Source organism: Triticum urartu, chromosome 5A (genome assembly GCF_056163025.1).
Source record: "Triticum urartu cultivar PI428250 chromosome 5A, HENAU_Tu73, whole genome shotgun sequence".
NCBI lineage: Eukaryota > Viridiplantae > Streptophyta > Magnoliopsida > Poales > Poaceae > Triticum > Triticum urartu.
The window spans coordinates 468,463,908-468,490,145 of record NC_141877.1 but is presented as its reverse complement, the minus strand read 5'-3'; the positions used below and the strand labels follow the sequence as shown (position 1 = coordinate 468,490,145).

General features: G+C 44.7%; 1 protein-coding gene and 1 long non-coding RNA gene across 2 annotated transcripts; one reads left to right on the top strand and one right to left on the bottom strand.

The window, feature by feature from the left end:
• Window positions 1-5,416: 5,416 nt before the first annotated feature.
• LOC147972011 (uncharacterized) lies at window positions 5,417-5,998 on the top strand. Its single transcript, XR_015603359.1, has 3 exons — window positions 5,417-5,496; window positions 5,614-5,709; window positions 5,885-5,998. It is a non-coding gene; the product is annotated as an uncharacterized LOC147972011 (long non-coding RNA).
• A 5,955-nt stretch (window positions 5,999-11,953) lies between these two features.
• Window positions 11,954-16,879, bottom strand: LOC147972010 (G-type lectin S-receptor-like serine/threonine-protein kinase At2g19130). Its single transcript, XM_087522908.1, has 2 exons — window positions 16,429-16,879; window positions 11,954-14,712 (listed from the first exon to the last, which is right to left on the bottom strand). The coding sequence occupies exons 1-2, from the start codon at window positions 16,616-16,618 to the stop codon at window positions 12,458-12,460; spliced, it is 2,445 nt and encodes an 814-aa protein (XP_087379034.1). The 5' UTR covers window positions 16,619-16,879; the 3' UTR covers window positions 11,954-12,457.
• Window positions 16,880-26,238: the final 9,359 nt, after the last annotated feature.

The window sequence follows — 26,238 nt, the reverse complement described above, 5'->3', positions numbered from 1 at the left end:
GTTCTTGATCGATGAATGAGTTGGTGCTGCCGGAGTCCACCAACATGAGCACCTCGCGGCCTTGAATCCAGGCGCGCAACCGGAATGCTTTGGCTGATACGCCCCCGGACACAGTCGAGAGAGAGAGAGCCATGACTGTGTCTTTAGGCGGTGGTAGCTGCATGTCAATGGTGCTGTCGATGCTGAAGACGTCCAGAAGTTCTTCGACAACGTGCAGTTGGACCGAAGTGGGACAGACGTGATCGTGCCCCCACTTCTCGCCGCACTTGAAACACAGGCCGCGGGCGCGGCGGTAATCCCGCAGCGCCTTGAGCTTGGTAGATTCAGCGCGCGCGGCGTCCGTGCCACGTCGATCAGTCGCCCCTGCTGTGGGTGCGGGGCGGCTCGGGGGTGGCGGTAGCGGCAGCGGGAGTGCTGCTTTGGCTGTTGCGTCAGGTGGTCTGGGCAGTGCCCCGAACGTGCCACCAAGCACCTCCTCCTGCAAGAGCGCCAATGAGCACGCCGTGTCCAGGTCGGGGGGTCTCTGGACCAGCACCACTGCTCGGATATCGGTCCTCAATCCCTCCACAAAACGAGTGAGAAAGTAGTAAGGATGGATAGAATCAGAATATGAACTCAAGTGATTAATGATCATCTCAAATTTTTCAATATAATCAGCTATTGAAGTGGTCTGTCACAAAGAATAGAACTGGCGAATCAGCATTTGGTGGCGATCCCGACCAAAACGGGTGCACAACAGGGAGGTAAATGCTTCCCAATCAAACTCCGACAAACGCTTCTAAATCGTCTGCAGCCAAACTGATGCAGTACCAGAAAAATTGAGCGCCGCCATCGGAACGCAAAAAGATGGATGGATGCCGAACATGGAAAAATATTGTTCGCGCAGGGTTTTCCAGAGGTTCGGATTCTCGCCCGTAAATTGAGGAAACGAAATAGACGGGTGCACTTGGCCCAATCCAGCGAGCATCTGGCTCGCATGAGCAAAGGGAGAGACCATAGATGGAGACAAGAGGGAATCAGGCTGAACGCTTGCCGGGAGCGGCGACGGCGTCTGGAACGACACCGCCGTCGGCCCCTGTGTGATGTTGAAAACGTCGTGGCCATCGGGCCCTTGTTGATGGGTCGCCGGCCAGGCACGAGTCCGATGGGGACGCCGTGCGTCGCGGGCGGATCCTGCGTCGAGGGTGGTTCCTCGCCCTCCTTGGGCGCCGTGGGCTGAGCGAGTTGCAGCGCCGCCACCGCATCGCTCAGATCCGCCACCCGACACTCCAGATCGGGCCGCCACTTGAGTACCTTGTCAATCTTGGCGGATGTCGCCTGCTGGGCCTTGGTCTGCGCGTCTATAGAGGCTTCGATTTTGGCCTCCAGCTTGGTGAGGAACCAGAGACACTCGGATCCATGGCTTCGAGATGCGCCCGGGCTTGATGCAGGCTCCTGGTCTCGACGAGACGCGCCAGAACGACGCGAAGAGGGTGGAGTTTGGTCTCTGATACCATATGATAGGATCTCTCTTACAATACTTGGATTAACCACACTAGCTCTCAGGTAGAGGCTTGATTCGGGTACAAGAATGGAGAGGAAGAACTAGGGTTCAAGGGAAAGGGGAAAGGGGTAGCCGCCGCCGTCTCCGTGATCCTTTGGATGCCTGCCTTCTGAGGGGCTGCGGTCAAGTAGTCGTCGCGTGGGCCTGGGCCGCCGCCACCCACTCTGGGCCCAGCACTCGCTTGTTGGCCACGCGTGCACACTTGGGCCGTGCACCGTGGGCTGGGTCAGCTTCAGGGACGCTGACACCTCTATACCTACATATGGATTGTATAGCTTCTGAAAGTGGTCGTGTAGACAAGTAGTATTTCATTCATTCATGCATGCTCTTCGTTTATATCTATACCGTAGTTATGTTGGTGGATTTGTACAGTGGATTGTATATGTACATATACCGGAATTGTATATTGCATCCCTTTTTTTTGCATCAAGTATATTGAATTCGTTGTACTAATAGACGCTCCATGGGGTATTATAATGTACTGCCATTCATGACATGCATATTTACGACCTTCAGCTCACGAAACTATGGATTCTTGTTTGTACTTGGTGTACTTTCGTCTTCAAATCATCTAAACTGATGACCAAATTAACAAACTAGAGTACCCAGAAAAAAATAGAGTACTGCGAAGAGTAGGACGTACTACCAGCTAACCAGCTCAACAACTCATCGGCGAGTTCAGGAAACGTTGGTCTCCTCCAGATATTCAGGGTCGGGCTCGGGCCCCGCGCATAGAAGGATCGAACAAGGATTCTTTCCTGCTCCTGGGAATTTCGGTCCTGGAAATTTTGGTGAGAATGGTAGTTACAGATGAGATGACGTCGACGAGATCTATCTGTGGCCACGAAGGTTGATTAGCAATTGCTAGTTGCTACAACGTTTGAACATTCTAGGATAGCTCCTCGACATCAAGCGGTCGGTCCATCATCTCCGCGGGTTGCCACTCTGGTACCCGTCCACCTCTGGAAATATATGTCCTGCAACTATATTTGAATTATATGAAAATATTAATATTTGGAATACCATATCATGGAATTATAGATGTATTCGTACTTCAAATTATTTTGCATGTTTAGCATAAAATAGTTACTTGCTAAAATGTGCTCCCTCTTTCGGACGATCGGAGGGCCGAACTGCAGTTTGGTTGCGATCTGGACCTGCAGACATTCCTCTACTATGTAGGAACGAATATTTCAACAGTTGAGCAATGAAATCCTTTTAACCCTGCAAAAAAATAAAATGTGCTCCCTCCGTCCCATAAAATAAGGGCATTTTTTACACTACACTAGTGTGAGAAATGCTCTTATAATATGGGACGGAGGGAGTAGGACCCTGATATCTCCCGACTGTTTGGTCTGGGCAGGTGCCAAACCGAACGAGACGTTCGGTACAATACCTCACCATCGACGAACGATTACGTTTGGGAGGAGAAGCCCCCCAATGCGAACGCCTCCCCAGCCCCTAACAGCTCAAAAAGTGAATCAAAAAGCCTAGTAACAAAAAATTAGAAAAAAAAGACAAAATTTTATTTTGTTTTTGCTGTGACAAAAGGCCAGTTTTTTGCTTTATTGAGTAGAAAATATGCCATCAACTTTCAAATGCAGAAAATTGCCATGGGTGAACAATATATTTTAACAATAACCCAAAACAAGTCATGGCAATTTCCATCATACAAACAAAATAATTTGCAATGGCAGATTCATAGGAAAAAATGTCATGGTATATTTTTAATTAATACATCTAATTTATGCAAAAATTGCCATGTGTGAAAAGGCATGAAAAGTTAAAAAAAGAACAAGAAAAGCGCCATAACCAAAATCATATTAAAATTTGCATATATTTGTTATGGCAAAAAAGTAAAATCTACCATGTTAATAAAGGACAAATAAATAGTAAAACTTAGCATGGCAATAAAAGCTAAATATTGCCATGGGATGTAGGTAAATTTGACATGTTAATAAAGGTAAATTAGCCATGAGTAAAACTTGCCTCGGCAATAGAAGTTAAATATTGCTATGCGGATTTAGGTAAAATTGTCATGTTAATAAGGGTCAATTTGCCATCGGCAAATGAAAAGTAAAACTTGCCATGGAAATAAAAGTTAAATATTGCCGTGGTTCATTAACATATGCTGCAATGTATTGTAATGTCTTATCAAAATCACTATAATGTCACAACATATTGCAATTTATTATATATATTTTATGCAAAAACACAGCCATTGCAGCTCAATGTTGCCGTGGCTGCAATTTTTTTTATTTGCATGCCTAAGTAGTCAGTGGCGGTCACTCAAATATGCCTGTCACTGCTTAAACACTCAACAGTGGCGGGCGCCAAAGCCATGCCCGCCACTAAAGAGTTTGTACCAGTGGCGGGCGCATGCCCGTCACTGATGCCATTTTAGCAGTGGTGGACGCCCGTGGGAGCCTTGCCACTGCCGGGCTTTTTGCGGTGGTCATTGCTAGTCATTCCTATAGTAGTGTATTAACATTTAGATTTAATAATGGACGCATGGACACATGGAGTAGTATATATACTGTATAGGTTAACGTGCAGTATGTTGAAAATGCTATATTTGTGAACTACTACTATAGTGAAGGGAAGGTAGGCAACAACCAACCCAGTCAAATTTGTGTTGGACACCACGCAGTGTGATAAAAGGACAACACATGTGTATAGCGAGGTGGTACATCAGAAGTCCCTCAAAAACAAAAAACAAAGGTGGTACTCCCTCCGGTCCTTTTTAGTTCGCATATAAAGTCTGTCCGAAGTCAAAGTATCTCTACTTTGATCAAAATTTTAGAAAAAGGTATTAATATTCACAATGCCAAATCAACATTGTTAGATTCATTATGAAATGTAGTTTCATAGTATACATATTTGATATTGTAGATGTTGATATTTTTTAATATAAATTCGGTCAAACTTTGCAAAGTTTGACTTGACACAAACCTAATATGCAGAGTAAAAAGGACCGGAGGGAGTACACAGAAGTAGAAGTACACGTTCCCAGAAATACACAATCATCTTCCCATATAAGGTACCGACCACCCGTTCAATACTAGTACTTCGTTTTTCCACGGTCGGGACAGTTTCATTAAGTTATGCATGGCTGTACATGTTGGTCCTGCTCCCCCTCTTCTTCTTCTCCAGACATAATACTTGGAGAACCTAATTAATGTAGTACTCCACATGCAAACGACTCGGAGAACAAACTATACTGATCTCTCTCCGGACTTCATGTAGAAATCGAGCCTCTCAGTTAATTGGGAGTTGGACGCCCGCGCATGTCGGTGTGTTTCGATTTGCACGGAAATGCGACGGAAACTACACATGATGATACCCGATGATACCTGGGAGTTCAGTTTAATGTCCAGACCTTCGTGAAGTCCATTACGTTCATGACGTTTTCCATGGCAGAGCATCCATCTGTCGACCAGCTGATCAGAAAACATTGATCATGTTCGACGAGTTGATGGGAAAAGTTCCGCGGGTTGGGATAATAAATTGTTGTATCGCTATGTTTTGTCATTTTCTGATGACTTTTGTTCAAGGGCGCACATTACAGGCAATGACGCCATTTGAATCGAACTTCATTATTTCAAATAAATACTACGTCCACATCGTATCTCAACTGCAACCGTACCAGCCGGACGCATCTTGTTGATACGCGGGAGATCCAAGGAAAACGCGCTGGGTCAAGGCGGGCCTAATGACAATGGCTCTGTACAGCAATACATGTACACGTACACCATGTATAATACATCATGGATTCAACCAGATGAAATTTCCATGATTTTGCCTTTTGTGCGTGCGTACTCCCTGTATATATACCCATCCATGGGTAGCCTACAACTATCGAAGCATTTAGCAACAAACTCTTCCAAAGCAAGCTAGCTGAAGAGAAGACAGGGAGACACCAAGGTTTCCAGGACTGAGCATGGCGGCGAAGGGTGAGCCAGCCTCTCCAGATATCCAATTCGTCCATTGCATGCACATGCACGATCGGAGTAAGCAATTTGTCAACTCTGATGTTCTAATATATTCTCCATACATACATATATATGCAGGACAAAGTAGATCTGTGCCTCCAATGCAAGGGTCTTCCGGCCAGCAGAGGGCCGCGTACACGGAGGGCCAGAAGCCGCCGCCGCCGCCTACTGCAGGTCAGTGAGTGTCACTCATCCGATCAACACCTGAGCACACGTACGTGCATGCATGCATGGATAGCTCTGCCTTTATCAGATCCGCACCTTTCTGGTACTACCTTTCTATGGTCTCTGATGCTTTCTTGCACTTTCTTGACGCCTTTTGCATGCATTCGTGCGCTCCGTAAAGCAGGTAGTAAAGGGATGACGACGAAGACCGCTGTGTCGAGCAACGGCAGCAACTCTCACGCACCAAGACAGCCGTACAAAGCCGATGATGCAAGTGCCGGTGGTGGTAAACCGACAGGTGAGTCAACCAGCCTAGCTAGCTAGGTATCAACTTGTATAATCCTTGCTGCATGTTTACTGGTGTTTCCGATCGTTCCTAAGAATTCCGTTATTTGACTTTTCAGCCAGGGGCTTATCAAGGTGGTGAATGGTGTGCGTGCGGAAGAAGAATCATGTGAATAAATATCAGTTCGTCCTAGTTATCTGTCAAATCTACGATTCTGTGGTCGAAGAAACCTCTCTACATCTGGATTGTATAGCTTGTGAAAGTGGTCGTGTAGACAAGTAGCATTTCATTCGTTCAGGCATGCTCTTCATTGATATCTGTATCTCAGTTATTATGTTGGTGAATTTGTACGGTATATCATACATATATATTTATATATACTGGTATTGTATATCGAATTCGTTCTAATAGATACTATTTGATACGTAATATCAGTTATTATGTTGGAGTATTTATTACAGCCATTCAGCACATGCATGTTTGCAACCTTAAGCACTGACGAACCTATTTTTGGATATTTTTCTTTGTACTTGCCGTACTTCAGTCTTCAAAATCATATAAATTGGTGTTTACATGCTGACTAGGAATTTTTTTCATTTACTAATCAATCACAGACTTGCCCCCCCCCCCCCCCCCCCCCCTTGATTTTCAGGGGGTGAGTCGCCTCCTTACCTATTGACCAATCAAATTAATCCTCTTTGTAAAACTTATAACTAGTTTGTACGTGTAGCATTACTCTTAACAAACTATCGCGAAGAAGGACGTACGACTACACCAGCTCTACGCGTCATCGGCTAGAGGTTCACGAAAATTAAGGAAAGGACGACACATCATATGACGTTGCGTTGATCCTCCAGATATTTAGGGTCAAAATTTCGACAGATGACGAGATTTATCTATGGCCAGGCCACGAAGGTTGATTAGCAATCGCGACAACGTTGAATATGCCAGGCTAACTCCTCGACATCGAGCGGTCTGTGGATCTCCTGCGCGGCACCCGCGTCCACCTGGAGGCCCGCGTCGCCCAATGTCTTGCCCCTCTCCCCTACCTTCTTCCTCCCAGCGCTGTGCCAATGTCTTCCCGTAGTGTGAGGATGAGCCGGTCCCGCTCCGAGATGTCCTCTCCCTCGGTATAGAACCCTCCCTCGTCCGCCCGCCGTTAGCGCGCGGGCGCTGCGAGGGATGGTAGAGGGCTAGTGTATGTGTCTCTCGCCGGAGCCAGAGCTCGGAGGGAGCGTCGTCTCCAGCCGCTCCTCGCGTCCCTGATGTTGCACAACCGTCTGCCCGAATCCTGCGCAATGCCTGCAGTGCGTTGGCGAGGGCCAGCTCTCGGCGGCGTGCAAACGCCCGTGCAGCTTGACATCAACGTCGGCCCCGTAGTGTGAGGATGCGCCGGTCAACTTGTCGCGGAGGGCGCCCACGCTCCTCTGCCCGCGCCCCCCGCCGCCGGGCGCCATGCGGTTGCAGCGATCTTGAAGTGGTCACGTTCGTGAGGGGTCGGCGAAGAGCTCGATTCGTGGACCTTCGTTCAGCCAGGGGTCCATTCGAGGCGACGGCGGCTACTGCCGCTGTTCTGCGTGATCCTTCGATTGGTAGCCGCTTCCTCGAGCCCTCTGACGAGCTACTGCAAATGGAGAACGAGCTTATGCGCGGAGCGGTCGTGGTCACCATCACCGGCACCGGACCTGAGGTCTATCTGGGTGAGGTGGCTGCAGCAATCCAAGCCGAGTTTGCAAGCATCCGTCCATCCGCCGATCGCCCGATCCGTGCCTTCTCGCCGGAAGACTTTCTCGTCCTCTTCAAAGAGCAAGGTACTCGGGAGTCGGGAACGTCTGGTCGCCCCGAGCAGCATGTTATTGCCGAGGTTCTCTGTCTTGCTACGACCGTGGCTTGTCACTCGAGCTCGTCTCCATCCCAGGCCATGGCCCATGCGTGGTGCTGCCGGGCTGCCGATCTGGTGCTTGGGAGTTCTGGCCTTATCAGGGATATCCGGATGCAGTGGCGGAGACAAGGGGGGGAGAGCAGGGGCCTGGCCCCCCCTAACGATCGAGCGATGCAACGTAATTAGCGATACGAACGCACGTATTTCTCAGGTTTATACATACTCGGCCCCCCCTATCTCAACACTAATTTAAGAAAGAAAGGAAAAGGCCCATGTGAAGCCCAGTAGTTACGTACGTTCTCACGTGTGATTAGCCTGCATGTTGGTTAGTACGCGAAAGTAGTCGCTGCCGTTCTTGCCCTCGCACGCCCGGCCGCCTCTGCTCGCTCTCCTGGACCTGCTTCTGCCGATCCTATTCATACCGCGACGGTGCGACGCAGCCTTCTTCAGTTGTCAAATCATCCGGATCCAACCAGCGGGAAGTTGCCAAGAACCCAAGGTTTGACACATCAGTACATCACACCATGCATCTACTAATCTAAATCCCTAATTCCTCATTTTGTATCTTTGTTGAACTTATACACCAGATTTGTGTTGTTTATTTGTTTTGCTTCTGTGATTTATGATGCTATCATTCTATGAAGAATTTCTACCTTGTATGTGTCCTAAAAATTATCATGATCATGATGCAAATTATCTTGCATTAGTTCTTATTTGTGATGCAAATTTTTTCTATGTCCTACTTGTCCAATATACAGTAGCTTATTGCGAGACTGCAATTCAGCAGCTATGAGGAGCAAAACACCATTAAGATTAATTCATTTTTTAAGCTAGTTGCTTAAAATTCTCAACCTACTAAAATTATTAATGAGGCTGATGTGCAAGTTACAAATCCTAATCCAATTGACAATAATGATCAGGATATGCCGGACATGGTTAATGTTGGAGAACATGCAAAAACCTGTCAAATTGGGAGGTGCCACTGGACAAGCAAGATGAATCTCAATATTTTTATATATCTAACGGACCATATCAGCTAGCAAGTGCCCTGAAACACTCTAAATATCAATCTATCCTTTTAACGCCAACTGGGAGACTTTCTTCGGCATTGCATGATCATATACGTCGAAAGAAATTAGAAGGTAAGTTCTCTTCATTATTAACCTTTTGTCATCTTATTGGCAATGGTAGAGTTAGATTCAAACTCATACAACTATATCCATGTCGCATATTACAGTAGGATGATAGTTATCTTTTCTGTCTAGAAAAAAAGTTATGAACTTGACTTGCCCTCCCCCCCCCCCCCCCCCTCCCTATACCAAAATCCTGGCTCCGCCCCTGTCCGGATGTGGCAGCTAACCGGTAGTCGCAACTACATAGTGCTCGCGATCGGCGGATGGACGGATCCCGCCTCCCGGAGTGTGGCAGTTCCCGCCTCCCGCGCCGCCGCCGCCGCCTACAATCCCACCTCCGACCTCGCCGTCCGGCCTCATGGCGCTGGAATTCGGCAGGATGGAGTACCCGCCGCCCCCCGGGTGCCCCATACCATACAGCGCCGCCGCCTCCATCGTCGCCGCTCCGTCCGCCCGCGCCTCCCACGGCCCCAACTCCTTTCGACGCCGGCATCAAGAGGAAGAGGCAGGGGAACCACCTCGTCCAAGACTGTGTAGCCGGTACCGCACCACTGACCTTCGGCCCTCCGATTCCACCTGCCAAGGCTGCGGGCGGGAGGAAGAAGATCCCCTCTACCGGCCCGGCCATTGCGCGGACAAAACCAAGGAAGAAGGCGATCACGACAAGGGGCCGGGCTCCTCCTCCTCCTTCGGCTGACCACGACATCCACATTCACGGTGAAGCCGCCGGCCACACCTACACTGTGTTCGATGAAACGACATGGAGGTATATTTTTTTTCTTTTCCTTGGTTTGCTCCCGTGATCTATGCTTCGGCCATTCGGACCACTTGCTTGATCTATATTTCGGTGGTGGTGGCTTCGGCATGGGTAGTGGTGCTTTGTGGGGGCGGGGGGGGGGGGGGGGATGTATTTGGTGCACCGGGGCAATTTGTGTGCTGTGTGCTACCGGTGCACTGTCGCCTGTTGCACATTCAAAAATATTCGAAAAAATCCGAAAAAATTAGTGCATTGACACAACATGAATGTATGTTGTCACAAAAATTTTAGATCAATATTCAAAACATTGCTCGAGATATAAAAATAACAAATTTGACACTAAATAGTACATAACACAAGTTGGGCTTCAGTTTTGGCCCATTAGCACATTGATGTCAAATTTGTCATTTTTGTATCTTGACCATTGTTTTGAATTTTAATTTTAATTTTTGTGACAACATACATTTATGTTGTATCGATACACTAAATTTTTTCCGGATTTTTTAAAACATTTTTGAATGTACAACGGGGTCCAATGCACCGGTAGCACCAATTGCCTTGGTGCACCAGATACGTTCCTGTGGTGGTGATGGTGGCGGCAGCGGCTTCGGCATGGGTGGTGGTGCTTCGGCAAGCCATGTGAATGGTGGTGGTGGCGGTGCTTGATGATGATTTACTAGTGATGATGAACTTTTATTCCATGGTTTTATTTGCGGTACCGCGAGCCCTGTGGTGCAGAACAGATCCCGTAAACGCGTCCCGCAAAACATTTGCGGGATGGGTTTCTGGGATATGTTCGGCCAGAGCGCTCGCAGTATCGTAAAAAAGTTTTGCGAGCCGACCTTTTGTGGGATCTGCTAGCGATGCTCTTACCTACCAATAACGCATCCGACATTCACATGTGCATCAAGATCTGTGTGGTATCACTATTTTATTTTCATTATTCTGCTATACAAAAATTATACCGGACCAAATACATCTAGTGGATCCCACTTAAGCATCCATAATGGAGTACTACTTTTTTTCGGTCTACTTTTTGTGAGACAAGGACACACATGCACATGTCTCTTCTCTCTCTCGCAAATAAATCCATGGACTTTATTTCATCTTAGCCAAATAAAAACATTCATATCTTTTAAATCACAAGTTAGTTTTTTAAATAATTTATATATTTGATGGTGGCAAGGCCTTTAGAACTAAACCAATCTTGGATACATTTTGAACAGATTTAAATTTCAATGTTTCACATTTTGTGTGTGGAAAAAACCTATTTCGCTTGAAATAGATGTTTTTTGTGAAACATAGGTTCTAAATTGTGTAATAGTAACCAAAAAATAAAATTATAATGTATCAATGTGCAACTGATTATTTGAAAATGTGAAACAATTTATTTCAAAAGAGTGAAATAGGTTATTTGAGAAACGTTCAATTGATTTAGTTTTTGTTGTGAAACAAGCCATTGAAAAGTGGAACGTAGGTTCTAACCTGTGAAATAATAACCAAAGAAAGTAAAATCGTAATGCATCAGTGTGAAACTGATTATTTAAAATGTGAAATGATTTATTTCAAAAGAGTGAAATAGGTTATTTGAGAAATATGCAATTGAAATAGATGTTAGTTTTGTGAAACAAGCCAGTGACAGTGAAATGTATGTTTGGCGTGAAATGGTAACTACAGAAAGTGAAATTGTACTGTGAAACAAATTGTTTCAAAATGTGAAATATATGTTCAAATTTAAACATGGCTGAAAAATATCATAGATTGGTCTCATTTTAAAGGTTTTAGCGTAAGAAGTTCAAATATATAAAAAAAATAAAAACAAATATATGATTTAAAAGATATGCATGTTTTAAATTAGTCAAGGGAAAAGAAAATGTTGGATTTATTGTTTCACAGAAGAGAGAGAATGAGTCTGTGCTCTTGCATTTACACGATGGTGGGCCAACTGCTGAAATACCTATCTTTCTTAAATAAGGAAAATCTTACAAAACATGAGTATGTATACAATGTGAGGTGTCATTGAGTGGTTGGGTGGGCACTGCTCAATTTCCTGCTTCACGCTCGACCCTTGTCTTCTCTCGTCGCCCGTGGAGCGACAACCTCTAGCCCCCATGTTGTCAGTTTTTAAATCGTCCAACCACACACACATAGCCGAGAGAGAGAGAGAGAGAGAGAGAGAGAGAGAGAGAGAGATGCATACTTCGCGGCGCTGCTGCCACAAACCACGTGATCTATTCATGAATGATTTGTGCTTCATGTATATGCAGTCGTGTACGCGGAGCACTGCTAGGTACCTTGGCACAATGACGAGGGAGGGTTTTGCCATCGCGAACTTGAGTAATGATCCAATTCATTTGTGAGTCTCATGAACATTCTCACATATAGATAGATGAGAGGCGTTTTAGCCTAGCTTTAAATTAACACACACAAAGATGACATCATATTATATTAAAAGTTCAACAAACTACATATTTAAAATATATTGTCAAATGGCAACACTTTTTTCAAGGTCGAATGCTTCAAATAAGTTTATCTCAACTAAAAACATGTGTGAGCTTACAACCTCAAGTACTTGAGTAAAAGCACAAATATAAATACATAATGAGCTATTCTTTATGGAAAAAGTGTATACATGTGCATAAGAAACACGTACATGGAATTCTTAATAAACAAAATACACAATACTAGTTTTTGACTGATTATTCGATTGATGAGAGCATCGATTCGCCCGCCGATTCAGCTAGAACCTGAAGATATCGTGGAACTGGCGGCATATTAACCTCCACGAGACCTTCCAATATCTGTACAATTACTCCCATGGTCGGCCTAGAGCGCTCATCTTGTTGGACGCACCAACAAGCAACCATGCAAGCCCTGTCGAGCTCCTCCAAGTTGACATCTCTTCTCAAGTGAGCATCCAACAATTCATGCACATCTCCTTCTTGAATCTTCGTTGCAACTAGTATCGGAAAGAACTTGTCTGCGCATCGCTTCCCATGCTCCACATTTCTTTTCAGCGAGATGATCTCAAAGAGCATCATTCCGTAGCTGAACACGTCAGCTTTCGCAGTGATGGCGGTACCACTTATCCATTCGGGTGCCAAATACCCGATGGTTCCTCGCATTGTCGTGATGACCCTGCTAAAGTCCCGGCCTAGCAGCTTCGCCAGTCCAAAATCCGCCACTTTTGGGGAAAATGTTGCATCCAATAATATGTTTTCTGGCTTGATATCACAATGGATGATGCAATTCATGCAGTTGTCATGCAAGTAAGTTAAACCTTTGGCAATGCCGATGGCTATTTGGTATCTTGTGTTCCAAGGCAGAACATCACCAAGACCAGCCCTAAACAGGTGTTGGTCTAGTGCGCCATGTGGCATGTACTCGTAAATGAGCATCCGATGCTCTCCTTCTGAGCAAAACCCAAGCAATTGGATCAAATTTACATGGTGAATAGTTCCAAGTGTGCTCATCTCTGCCCGAAACTGCTTCTCGCCTTGACGAACACCTTCAAGCTTCTTAATCGCCACAGTTGTGCCATCTTGAAGGACTCCTTTGAACACGGAGCCGAAAGATCCAGCACCTAGCTTTTCTGAAAAGGTCTTAGTTACCAATTGCAGATCTTTGTACCTAAAGGTGGTCATGTTAATGTCAATGTGAGGTAAACCCTTGAAGCTTCTTCTTTTATGAAGAAGACACAAAACAGCCACAAGGCATACACCCAATGCGAGTATTGAGCCTCCAACAATAACCCATAATGGTCGCCCTCTCGAAGATTTGGTGTGTGGTATCTCAGAAGCAGGAAGTCGAATGAATATACTATTAGTTGTGTTATCAAGATTTTCTTTTAGGTTCATCAGATCGGTGTACCACAAAGAGCAGGTCTCGTTGTAAGAGTAGGCCATGCAAGAACAGTTGTTAAGGCAGGCTACCTCACACTCAATTGCGCTTGCTGCTCTCACAGTCTGTGACCCATCAGGCAATCTCACGTTATTGGCCACATAGAATCTATCCTCTTCATATCTATGCACTAATGGCACCGAACCTCCACCATTTAAGCTGCATGGCAATGCAACATTCCTGGTGCAACCTCCCGTGTAATTTCCCGAGCTCCATTCAATTGCACTTTGTGCGCTGAAGCCCCTAAGGCAGCTACACATTGGGATGATGTTTTCGGCGCACCAACTGAAAGCCCCGCACATGGAGTAGACTGAGCACTTCTCACTGGGCTCCGCAAAGTATAACATCCAGTCTTGCTTGTCCTCTAACCATACCATCCCCTTCTGTTGGCCAAATGGGTCAATCACAGTGCGGAGGAAGAGGTTATCATCCTTGACTGTGAGCAAGAAGTACTCCTCCTTGTCATTTTCGACATACTCATATGAGTATATAGAGTTTGGCATCATCATCACCGTCATCGATGGGATGCTGCTAAATGCGCCTGCTTGCGGATTGAACTTTCCAGGGGTGTAATAAGGTCGGGAGTTGTTCCATATGAGCAAGTATTGTGCTGCTACGCTCGGATCCATCGTGACCGAGAAGAGGCCTGGAGATGGGTCCATATAGTTTCTCCATGAGACCTGGCGGTCACTCACGCCTGTGAGCTTGTTTCGCCCAAACTTCATGCCAGGAAGTTGAGTGTCAGTGGGGTGATTGAAGCTTTGCCATATTATATTGGAGGTGTTGGATGCATATGTAAGAACTAGATTACCAGTGTTGAGGAGCACAACAACAATGGTTGTGTTGGAGGCTCCAGTGGTGGTTGTGGTGTTGCTAGACCAAAATATAGACCTAGACTTGTTGAGAAGAACCAAGTTGCCATCAGTCCATATAGTTAACTCTGATGATGCCGGGTCTGAGATGGGTGTTTCCCTATTGGCTATCCACACTGGAGTAACTTTTTGCACCTTGTTATACCATATTGCAATATACCACTTGTCTTGGGGTCCACCACCTACAATATTGTTTTGCATGCATCATGGTAGAGAACACAAATTTTAATGAAAAGATACCGGAAATGATGAGATAGAAAGCTATCAAAACGGGCCATTTTCTTATTCAGAGTACATTTTAAGTAGAAAGAGTCAGTTTTGGCTTCACAACTATTCTCGAGTCCAGTTTACCTTGACCTTATAGACCGTTTGGTTTTTCTACAAGCAAATGTACGCAATAGACTTGGAGTTAATGAGTGGATAGTGTGCAAGGATACTCTCTCTGCCTGAAAATAAGACCTAGTTTGTCTGCCTAAATCCATGATTTGTCCATAAATCTCTCATAGAATATCTAGTCAACGTCTAAAAAAACATAATTGAATGAAAAGGCTTTAAATACAAATCTAATTATGTTTAATTTCTACAAAATAAACTACATTTTTTGACCTAAATCTTGGTCAAAGCATGTATTTGGGCAATCAAACTACATCTTTTGTTTTGAAATGATAAAGGTAGTACTACAAGGTAGTGTTGGGGCCATACACATGTACCCTAACCCCTATAAAATGAAGGGCAGCCACAACATAAACACAATGACATATTCACATAGGTACACAGGAGATTTGGCAGAATATGCTATTATGGGGGTTTCATGGGGGAACCAAAGTACCAATATGCACACAATGTCTTCTTTACCCACCAACTCATCCAAAAAAATATCATTTGATTTAATGCAAATTTATGGTGGGAATGTGAGGTTAAAATGTAAATACCAAAGATTTACACAAACCTAATATGGCCCCTCATGGGCATATATCACCTAGCTTCTCTACATAGTAGATAAGACTGTACCTGACGGATTTCAGTTGCTTGTATGTATATTTTTCTTGCTAACATGTTTTTGATCGACATATGGATTTTTTAGGAGACCGAACATTTGTGATATGAAAATTTCCATTTCCATTTGACATCCAAATAAAAAAGTGGACATGGAATCTTGTAGAAGCCATTTCAATTCAGCATAGGGGTTTGAGGAACTGAGTTCTTTGAAGCCAAACTGGGTTTAAATTATCTTATACTATGTAATTCTCCAAAAAAACACATACTTTGTTTTAGATGCGGTGAGAATATGTAGCATAATAGCACACATTCTACGAGTAACTACAATATATTTAAAGATATATTTTAATCATTTCATGACTCTTAGGATCACATAAGTTGTATAAATAATGTAAAAGAAAGGTTGTTGCAATAACTTTTATTACTAGATGGTTAATCTGCTGTAGTAGATGCATTATGTTTATCACCTTTTCTCTTAGTTAAAAAAAGAATGCCCACTCCCTGCAAATAGATAAATAATGCCTACGGCAATCCTTTTCCTGACAAAAGGATTATTGTGCTATCTTGATCATGTACTTACTGCAAAACAAGGGCAGAGCGGCAGCGCGCATATATAATTTGAAATACTACATGTAGCATATAACTTCTTTAATTTCTTTCTAGACAAATCTTCCATATATGTTCATTGAGGGGCGATATTAGGTTTGCGAAAAACAGAACAATTGCTGTTATATTTGTTTCTCACAAACAAAATAAATAACAGAAGAGAAAAGGAAAAATAAAGACAATCCATTGGCATATGTTCTACTCCCGTTAGTTTGCAAAAACGATTTATATTATGAGACGGGGGGAGCAATTAAGAAGATGCATGGGAATGGGATACAGATGAAGTCAGTTACCTGGCTGGTAAAACCCCAAAGCGAACTTGCCACCCTGGGAGACCAACTTCTGTTTCCCAGAGAGCGGCCGCGTGGATGTGATCACATCAGTAGCTCCCGCGGTAGATCCTTGTATGGAAAAGAGCAGTATGAATAACTTGTACAACACAACCGAACACGGGGTGGCACTGGTAGTGCCAGCGTGCGCCATGGATTTGGAAGCTATCTTCCAATGGATGCCAGAATTCTCTTATTGTGGCGATGCCCTATTTATCAGATGGATTGTGCTAGCTGTAGTAGCGGATGTGACTACCGCACTCAGAAGTGATCTGGCATGCAGTCGGTCAGAACTCATAAGTCAGAACACATGCAGTAGACTTTCGCCGTCCCGGACGCCCGAAGCTAACGTCTAGCGCGATGTTGATGGAAGTTTGACCGCCGCACCAACAGATTAGCTCCTGTAGAGCGACGACTTAATTTGATGGTACTAGTAGTAGTAATTTAACCAGTCATGCTTCGATCGGCCTTAGCAGCCGCTAGGTTGGTGGCCGCTGGCCGATATTTCCGAATTAGTTCGGACGACTGACTTGGAATCTAGTCTAGACATTTAATTGGCTCCTGCAGAGCGACGACTTAATTTGATGGGAGTAATTTAACCGGTCATGGCTCGATCGGGCTTAGCAGCCGCTAGGGTGGCCGCTGGCCCATATTTCCGAATTTCACCATTCGTCCAATAATGTAAGTGGCTGCTTTGTTTTTTTTTTATGTTGTTTTGTTTGTTGTATGGGTTGCGTGATTAAGGCATCTTTAAAGCGGATCCTCAAATCGCTCGCATCCATTTGAGACGTGCTGACCAGACTCGTTTTGCCATCCAACGTGATATCCATCCTCATCGGGTCTGCAGAGCGTTCTGGATGTCCGTTTCTCTGCAAACTAAAACCAAACAAAAAAGACTTAGCAGGAGTTTGAACATCTGTCTGGCCAATCTAATGCCGCCACGCACCCTTCTCTATTTGTCCAGATGGCGGAAGACTGGCAATTAGCATTAGCGTTTGGCAAAAGCTACCAATTAGAGCATCTTCAACAGGCGCGCGGTTGCGCGGCGCGCTAAAATATTTATTCAACATTGAAATAGCGTTTTTTTGTGCACATGAGGGCGTTTGCTCCAACAGGCACAACAAAATATGGCGCCGCTATAGCTCCAGCAGGCGCGGCAAAATCCAGCGCGCGCGAGCAGCCGGTACTATGATGCAACACATATAAAAAATATGAAACTGAAGGAAATATGCCCTAGAGGCAATAATAAAGTTATTATTTATTTCCTTATATCATGATAAATGTTTATTATTCATGTTAGAATTGTATTAACCGGAAACATAATACATGTGTGAATACATAGACAAACGTAGTGTCACTAGTATGCCTCTACTTGACTAGCTCGTTGATCAAAGATGGTTATGTTTCCTAACCATAGACATGAGTTGTCATTTGATTAACGGGATCACATCATTAGGAGAATGATGTGATTGACTTGACCCTTTTCGTTAGCTTAGCACTTGATCGTTTAGTTTGTTGCTATTGCTTTCTTCATGACTTATACATGTTCCTATGACTATGAGATTATGCAACTCCCGTTTACCAAAGAAACACTTTGTGTGCTACCAAACGTCACAACGTAACTGGGTGATTATAAAGGTGCTCTACAGGTGTCTCCGAAGGTGCTTGTTGGGTTGGCGTATTTCGAGATTAGGATTTGTCACTCCGATTGTCGGAGAGGTATCTCTGGGCCCTCTCGGTAATGCACATCACATAAGCCTTGCAAGCATTGCAACTAATAAGTTAGTTGCGGGATGATGTATTACGGAACGAGTAAAGAGACTTGCCAGTAACGAGATTGAACTAGGTATTGAGATACCGACGATCAAATCTCGAGCAAGTAACATACCGATGACAAAGGGAATAACGTATGTTGTTATGCGGTCTGACCGATAAAAGATCTTCGTAGAATATGTGGGAGCCAATATGAGCATCCAGGTTCCGCTATTGGTTATTGACTGGAGACGTGTCTCGGTCATGTCTACATTGTTCTCGAACCCGTAGGATCCGCACGCTTAACGTTACGATGACAGTTTCATCATGAGTTTATATATTTTGATGTACTGAAGGTTGTTCGGAGTCCTGGATATGATCACGGACATGACGAGGAGTCTCGAAATGGTCGAGACATAAAGATCAATATATTGGACGGCTATATTCGGACACCGGAAGTGTTTCGGGTGATTTCAGAGAAAACCGGAGTGCCGGAAGGGTTACCGGAACCCTCCGGGGAAGTATTGGGCCTTAGTGGGGCTGAGGGGAGAGAGAGGGCAGCAGCCCAGGAGGTGGCGCGCCCCCTCCCATGGGGAGTCCGAATTGGACTAGGGGAGGGGGACGCGACCCCTCTTTCCCTTTCCCTCTCCTTCTCTTTCCTTCCCCCTTCCCTCTTCCTAGTTGGACTAGGAAAGGGGAGTCCTACTACTAGGAGGAGGACTCCCCCCTCCTTGGCGCGCCTGAAGGGCCGGCCGGCCTCCCCCCCATGCTCCTTTATATACAGGGGCAGGGGGGCACCTCTAGACACACAAGTTGATCTTCGTGATCGTTCTCTTAGCCGTCGGTGCCCCCCTCCACCATAATCCTCGATAATATTGTAGCGGTGCTTAGACGAAGCCCTGCGACGGTAGAACATTAAGATCGTCACCACGCCGTCGTGCTGACGGAACTCTTCCCCGACACTTTGCTGGATCGAAGTCCGGGGATCGTCATCGAGCTGAACGTGTGCTAGAACTCGGAGGTGCCGTAGTTTCGGTGCTTGATCGGTCGGGCCGTGAAGACGTACGACTACATCAACCGCGTTGTGCTAACGCTTCCGCTTCCGTTCTATGAGGGTACGTAGACAACACTCTCCCCTCTCGTTGCTATGCATCACCATGATCTTGCGTGTGCGTAGGAAATTTTTTGAAATTACTACGTTCCCCAACAGTGGCATCCGAGCCTAGATTTTATGCGTTGATGTTGTGCACGAGTAGAACACAAGTGAGTTGTGGGCGATATAAGTCATACTGCTTACCAGCATGTCATACTTTGGTTCGGCAGTATTGTTGGATGAAGCGGCCCAGACCCACATTACGTGTACGCTTACGCGAGACTGGTTCTACCGACATGCTTTGCACACAGGTGGCTGGCGGGTGTCAGTTTCTCCAACTTTAGTTGAACCAAGTGTGGCTATGCCCGGTCCTTGCGAAGATTAAAACAGCACCAACTTGACAAACTATCGTTGTGGTTTTGATGCGTAGGTAAGAACGGTTCTTGCTAAGCCCGTAGCAGCCACGTAAAACTTGCAAGAACAAAGTAGAGGACGTCTAACTTGTTTTTGCAGGGCATGTTGTGATGTGATATGGTCAAGACATGATGCTAAATTTTATTGTATGAGATGATCATGTTTTGTAACCGAGTTATCGGCAACTGGGAGGAGCCATATGTTTTGTAACCGGGTTATCAGCAACCGAGTTATGGCTGTAATGCTTTACTTTATCACTAAGCGGTAGCGATAGTCGTGGAAGCATAAGATTGGCGAGACGACAACGATGCTACGATGGTGATCAAGGTGTCGCGCCGGTGACGATGGTGATCATGATGGTGTTTCGAAGATGGAGATCACAAGCACAAGATGATGATGGCCATATCATATCACTTATATTGATTGCATGTGATGTTTATCTTTTATGCATCTTATCTTGCTTTGATTGACGGTAGCATTATAAGATGATCCCTCACTAAATTATCAAAGTATAAGTGTTCTCCCTGAGTATGCACCGTTGCGAAAGTTCTTCGTGCTGAGACACCACGTGATGATCGGGTGTGATAGGCTCTACTTTCAAATACAACGGGTGCAAAACAGTTGCACACGCGGAATACTCAGGTTTAACTTGACGAGCCTAGCATATAACAGATATGGCCTCGGAACACGGAGACCGAAAGGTCAAGCGTGAATCATATAGTAGATATGATCAACATATTGACGTTCACCATTGATACTACTCCATCTCACGTGATGATCGGACATGGTTTAGTTGATTTGGATCACGTGATCACTTAGAGGATTAGAAGGATATCTTTCTAAGTGGGAGTTCTTAAGTAATATGATTAATTGAACTTAAATTTATCAGGAACTTAGTACCTGATAGTATCTTGCTTGTATAGATGGCTCGTGTTGTTGTTCCATTGAATTTTAATGCGTTCCTTGAGAAAGCAAAGTTGAAAGATGATGGTAGCAATTACACGGACTGGGTCCATAACTTGAGGATTATCCTCATTGCTGCACAGAAGAATTACGTCCTAGAAGCACCGCTGGGTGCCAGGCCTGCTGCTGGAGCAACACCAGATGTTATGAACGTCTGGCAGAGCAAAGCTGATGACTAGGGGAGTCCGAATTGGACTAGGGGAGGGGGACGCGACCCCTCTTTCCCTTTCCCTCTCCTTCTCTTTCCTTCCCCCTTCCCTCTTCCTAGTTGGACTAGGAAAGGGGAGTCCTACTACTAGGAGGAGGACTCCCCCCTCCTTGGCGCGCCTGAAGGGCCGGCCGGCCTCCCCCCCATGCTCCTTTATATACAGGGGCAGGGGGGCACCTCTAGACACACAAGTTGATCTTCGTGATCGTTCTCTTAGCCGTCGGTGCCCCCCTCCACCATAATCCTCGATAATATTGTAGCGGTGCTTAGACGAAGCCCTGCGACGGTAGAACATTAAGATCGTCACCACGCCGTCGTGCTGACGGAACTCTTCCCCGACACTTTGCTGGATCGAAGTCCGGGGATCGTCATCGAGCTGAACGTGTGCTAGAACTCGGAGGTGCCGTAGTTTCGGTGCTTGATCGGTCGGGCCGTGAAGACGTACGACTACATCAACCGCGTTGTGCTAACGCTTCCGCTTCCGTTCTATGAGGGTACGTAGACAACACTCTCCCCTCTCGTTGCTATGCATCACCATGATCTTGCGTGTGCGTAGGAAATTTTTTGAAATTACTACGTTCCCCAACAGTGGCATCCGAGCCTAGATTTTATGCGTTGATGTTGTGCACGAGTAGAACACAAGTGAGTTGTGGGCGATATAAGTCATACTGCTTACCAGCATGTCATACTTTGGTTCGGCAGTATTGTTGGATGAAGCGGCCCAGACCCACATTACGTGTACGCTTACGCGAGACTGGTTCTACCGACATGCTTTGCACACAGGTGGCTGGCGGGTGTCAGTTTCTCCAACTTTAGTTGAACCAAGTGTGGCTATGCCCGGTCCTTGCGAAGATTAAAACAGCACCAACTTGACAAACTATCGTTGTGGTTTTGATGCGTAGGTAAGAACGGTTCTTGCTAAGCCCGTAGCAGCCACGTAAAACTTGCAAGAACAAAGTAGAGGACGTCTAACTTGTTTTTGCAGGGCATGTTGTGATGTGATATGGTCAAGACATGATGCTAAATTTTATTGTATGAGATGATCATGTTTTGTAACCGAGTTATCGGCAACTGGGAGGAGCCATATGTTTTGTAACCGGGTTATCAGCAACCGAGTTATGGCTGTAATGCTTTACTTTATCACTAAGCGGTAGCGATAGTCGTGGAAGCATAAGATTGGCGAGACGACAACGATGCTACGATGGTGATCAAGGTGTCGCGCCGGTGACGATGGTGATCATGATGGTGTTTCGAAGATGGAGATCACAAGCACAAGATGATGATGGCCATATCATATCACTTATATTGATTGCATGTGATGTTTATCTTTTATGCATCTTATCTTGCTTTGATTGACGGTAGCATTATAAGATGATCCCTCACTAAATTATCAAAGTATAAGTGTTCTCCCTGAGTATGCACCGTTGCGAAAGTTCTTCGTGCTGAGACACCACGTGATGATCGGGTGTGATAGGCTCTACTTTCAAATACAACGGGTGCAAAACAGTTGCACACGCGGAATACTCAGGTTTAACTTGACGAGCCTAGCATATAACAGATATGGCCTCGGAACACGGAGACCGAAAGGTCAAGCGTGAATCATATAGTAGATATGATCAACATATTGACGTTCACCATTGATACTACTCCATCTCACGTGATGATCGGACATGGTTTAGTTGATTTGGATCACGTGATCACTTAGAGGATTAGAAGGATATCTTTCTAAGTGGGAGTTCTTAAGTAATATGATTAATTGAACTTAAATTTATCAGGAACTTAGTACCTGATAGTATCTTGCTTGTATAGATGGCTCGTGTTGTTGTTCCATTGAATTTTAATGCGTTCCTTGAGAAAGCAAAGTTGAAAGATGATGGTAGCAATTACACGGACTGGGTCCATAACTTGAGGATTATCCTCATTGCTGCACAGAAGAATTACGTCCTAGAAGCACCGCTGGGTGCCAGGCCTGCTGCTGGAGCAACACCAGATGTTATGAACGTCTGGCAGAGCAAAGCTGATGACTACTCGACAGTTCAATGTGTCATGCTTTACAGCTTAGAATCGGGACTTCAATGACATTTTGAACGTCATGGAGCATATGAGATGTTCTAGGAGTTGAAGTTAATATTTCAAGAAAATGCCCGGATTGAGAGATATAAAGTCTCCAATAAGTTCTATAGCTGCAAGATGGAGGAGAATAGTTCTGTCAGTGAATATATACTCAAAATGTCTGGGTATCATAATCACTTGACTCAACTGGGGGTTAATCTTCCTGTTGATAGTGTCATTGACAGAGTTCTTCAATCACTGCCACCAAGCTACAAAAGCTCCGTGATGAACTATAATATGCAAGGGATGAATAAGACTATTCCTGAGCTCTTCGCAATGCTAAAATCCACGGAGGTAGAAATCAAGAAGGAGCATCAAGTGTTGATGGTCAATAAGACCACTAGTTTCAAGAAAAAGGGCAAGGGGAAGAAGAAGGGAAACTTCAAGAAGAACAGTAAGCAAGTTGCTGCTCAGGAGAAGAAACCCAAGTCTGGACCTAAGCCTGAAACTGAGTGCTTCTACTGCAAGCAGACTGGTCACTGGAAACGGAACTGCCCCAAGTATTTGGCGGATAAGAAGGATGGCAAAGTGAACAAAGGTATATGTGATATACATGTTATTGATGTGTACCTTACTAATGCTCGCAGTAGCACCTGGGTATTTGATACTGGTTCTGTTGCTAACATTTGCAACTCGAAACAGGGGCTACGGATCAAGCGAAGATTGGCTAAGGACGAGGTGACGATGCGCGTTGGAAATGGTTCCAAAGTCAATGTGATCGCGGTCGGCACGCTACCTCTACATCTACCTTCGGGATTAGTATTAGACCTAAATAATTGTTATTTGGTGCCAGCGTTGAGCATGAACATTATATTTGGATCTTGTTTGATGCGAGATGGTTATTCATTTAAATCAGAGAATAATGGTTGTTCTATTTATATGAGTAATATCTTTTATGGTCATGCACCCTTGAAGAGTGGTCTATTTTTGATGAATCTCGATAGTAGTGATACACATATTCATAATGTTGAAATCAAAAGATGCAGAGTTGATAATGATAGTGAAACTTATTTGTGGCACTGCCGTTTAGGTCATATCGGTATAAAGCGCACGAAGAAACTCCATACTGATGGACTTTTGGAACCACTTGATTATGAATCACTTGGTGCTTGCGAACCGTGCCTCACGGGTAAGATGACTAAAACGCCGTTCTCCGGTACTATGGAGAGAGAAACGGATTTGTTGGAAATCATACATACAGATGTATGTGGTCCAATGAATGTTGAGGCTCATGGCGGATATCGTTATTTTCTCACCTTCACAGATGATTTAAGCAGATATGGGTATATCTTCTTAATGAAACATAAGTCTGAAACATTTGAAAAGTTTAAAGAATTTCAGAGTGAAGTTGAAAACCATCGTAACAAGAAAATAAAGTTTCTACGATCTGATCGTGGAGGAGAATATTTGAGTTACGAGTTTGGTCTACATTTGAAACAATGCGGAATAGTTTCGCAACTCACGCCACCCGGAATACCATAGCGTAATGGTGTGTCCGAACGTCGTAATTGTACTTTATTAGATATGGTGCGATCTATGATGTCTCTTACTGATTTACCATTATCATTTGGGGGTTATGCTTTAGAGACGGCTGCATTCACGTTAAATGACACCATCGAAATCCGTTGAGACGACGCCTTATGAACTGTGGTTTGGCAAGAAACCAAAGTTGTCGTTTCTGAAAATTCGGGGCTGCAATGCTTATGTGAAAAAGCTTCAACCTGATAAGCTCGAACCCAAATCGGAGAAATGTGTCTTCATAGGATACCCAAAGGAGACTGTTGGGTACACCTTCTATCACAAATCTAAAGGCAAGACTTTTGTTGCTAAATTCAGAGTTTTCTAGAGAAGGAGTTTCTCTCGAAAGAAGTGAGTGGGAGGAAAGTAGAACTTGATGAGGTAACTGTACCTGCTCCCTTATTGGAAAGTAGTACATCACAAAAACCGGTTTCTGTGACACTTACACCAATTAGTGAGGAAGCTAATGATGATGATCATGAAACTTCAGAACAAGTTACTACTGAACCTGTAGATCAACCAGAGTAAGATCCGCACCAGAGTAGTACCGTAATCCTGTTCTGGAAGTCATGCTACTAGATCATGATGAACCTACGAACTATGAAGAAGCGATGGTGAGCCCAGATTCCGCAAAATGGCTTGAAGCCATGAAATCTTAGATGGGATCCATGTATGAGAACAAAGTGTGGACTTTGGTTGACTTGCCCAATGATCGGAAAGCAATTGAGAATAAATGGATCTTCAAGAAGAAGACTGATGCTGATGGTAATGTTACTGTCTACAAAGCTTGACTTGTCGCAGAAGGTTTTCGACAACTTCAAGGGATTGACTACGATGATACCTTCTCACCCGTAGCGATGCTTAAGTCTGTCCGAATCATGTTAGCAATTGCCGCATTTTATGATTATGATATTTGGCAGATGGATGTCAAAACTGCATTCCTGAATGGATTTCTGGAAGAAGAGTTGTATATGATGCAGCCGGAAGGTTTTGTCGATCCAAAGGGAGCTAACAAAGTGTGCAAGCTCCATCGATCCATTTATGGACTGGTGCAAGCCTCTCGGAGTTGGAATAAACGCTTTGATAGTGTGATCAAAGCATTTGGTTTTATACAGACTTTTGGAGAAGCCTGTATTTACAAGAAAGTGAGTGGGAGCTCTGTAGCATTCTGATATTATATGTGGATGACATATTGCTAATCGGAAATGATATAGAATTTCTGGATAGCATAAAGGGATACTTGAATAAGAGTTTTTCAATGAAAGACCTCGGTGAAGCTGCTTACATATTGGGCATTAAGATCTATAGAGATAGATCAAGACGCTTAATTGGACTTTCACAAAGCACATACCTTGACAAAGTTTTGAAGAAGTTCAAAATGGATCAAGCAAAGAAAGGATTCTTGCCTGTGTTACAAGGTGTGAAGTTGAGTAAGACTCAATGCCCGACCACTGCAGAAGATAGAGAGAAAATAAAAGATGTTCCCTATGCTTCAGCCATAAGCTCTATCATGTATGCAATGTTGTGTACCAGACCTGATGTGTGCCTTGCTATAAGTCTAGCAGGGAGGTACCAAAGTAATCCAGGAGTGGATCACTGGACAGCGGTCAAGAACATCCTGAAATATCTGAAAAGGACTAAGGATATGTTTCTCGTATATGGAGGTGACAAAGAGCTCATCGTAAATGGTTACGTTGATGCAAGCTTTGACACT

Bases quoted from the DNA above. Each gene is read 5' to 3' on its own strand.
- LOC147972010 (XM_087522908.1), bottom strand. From the start codon at position 16,618: ATGGCGCACGCTGGCACTACCAGTGCCACCCCGTGTTCGGTTGTGTTG. The intron at 14,713-16,428 runs GTAACTGACTTC...ACAATATTGTAG, and splicing joins TTTGGGGTTTTACCAGCCAG to GTGGTGGACCCCAAGACAAG.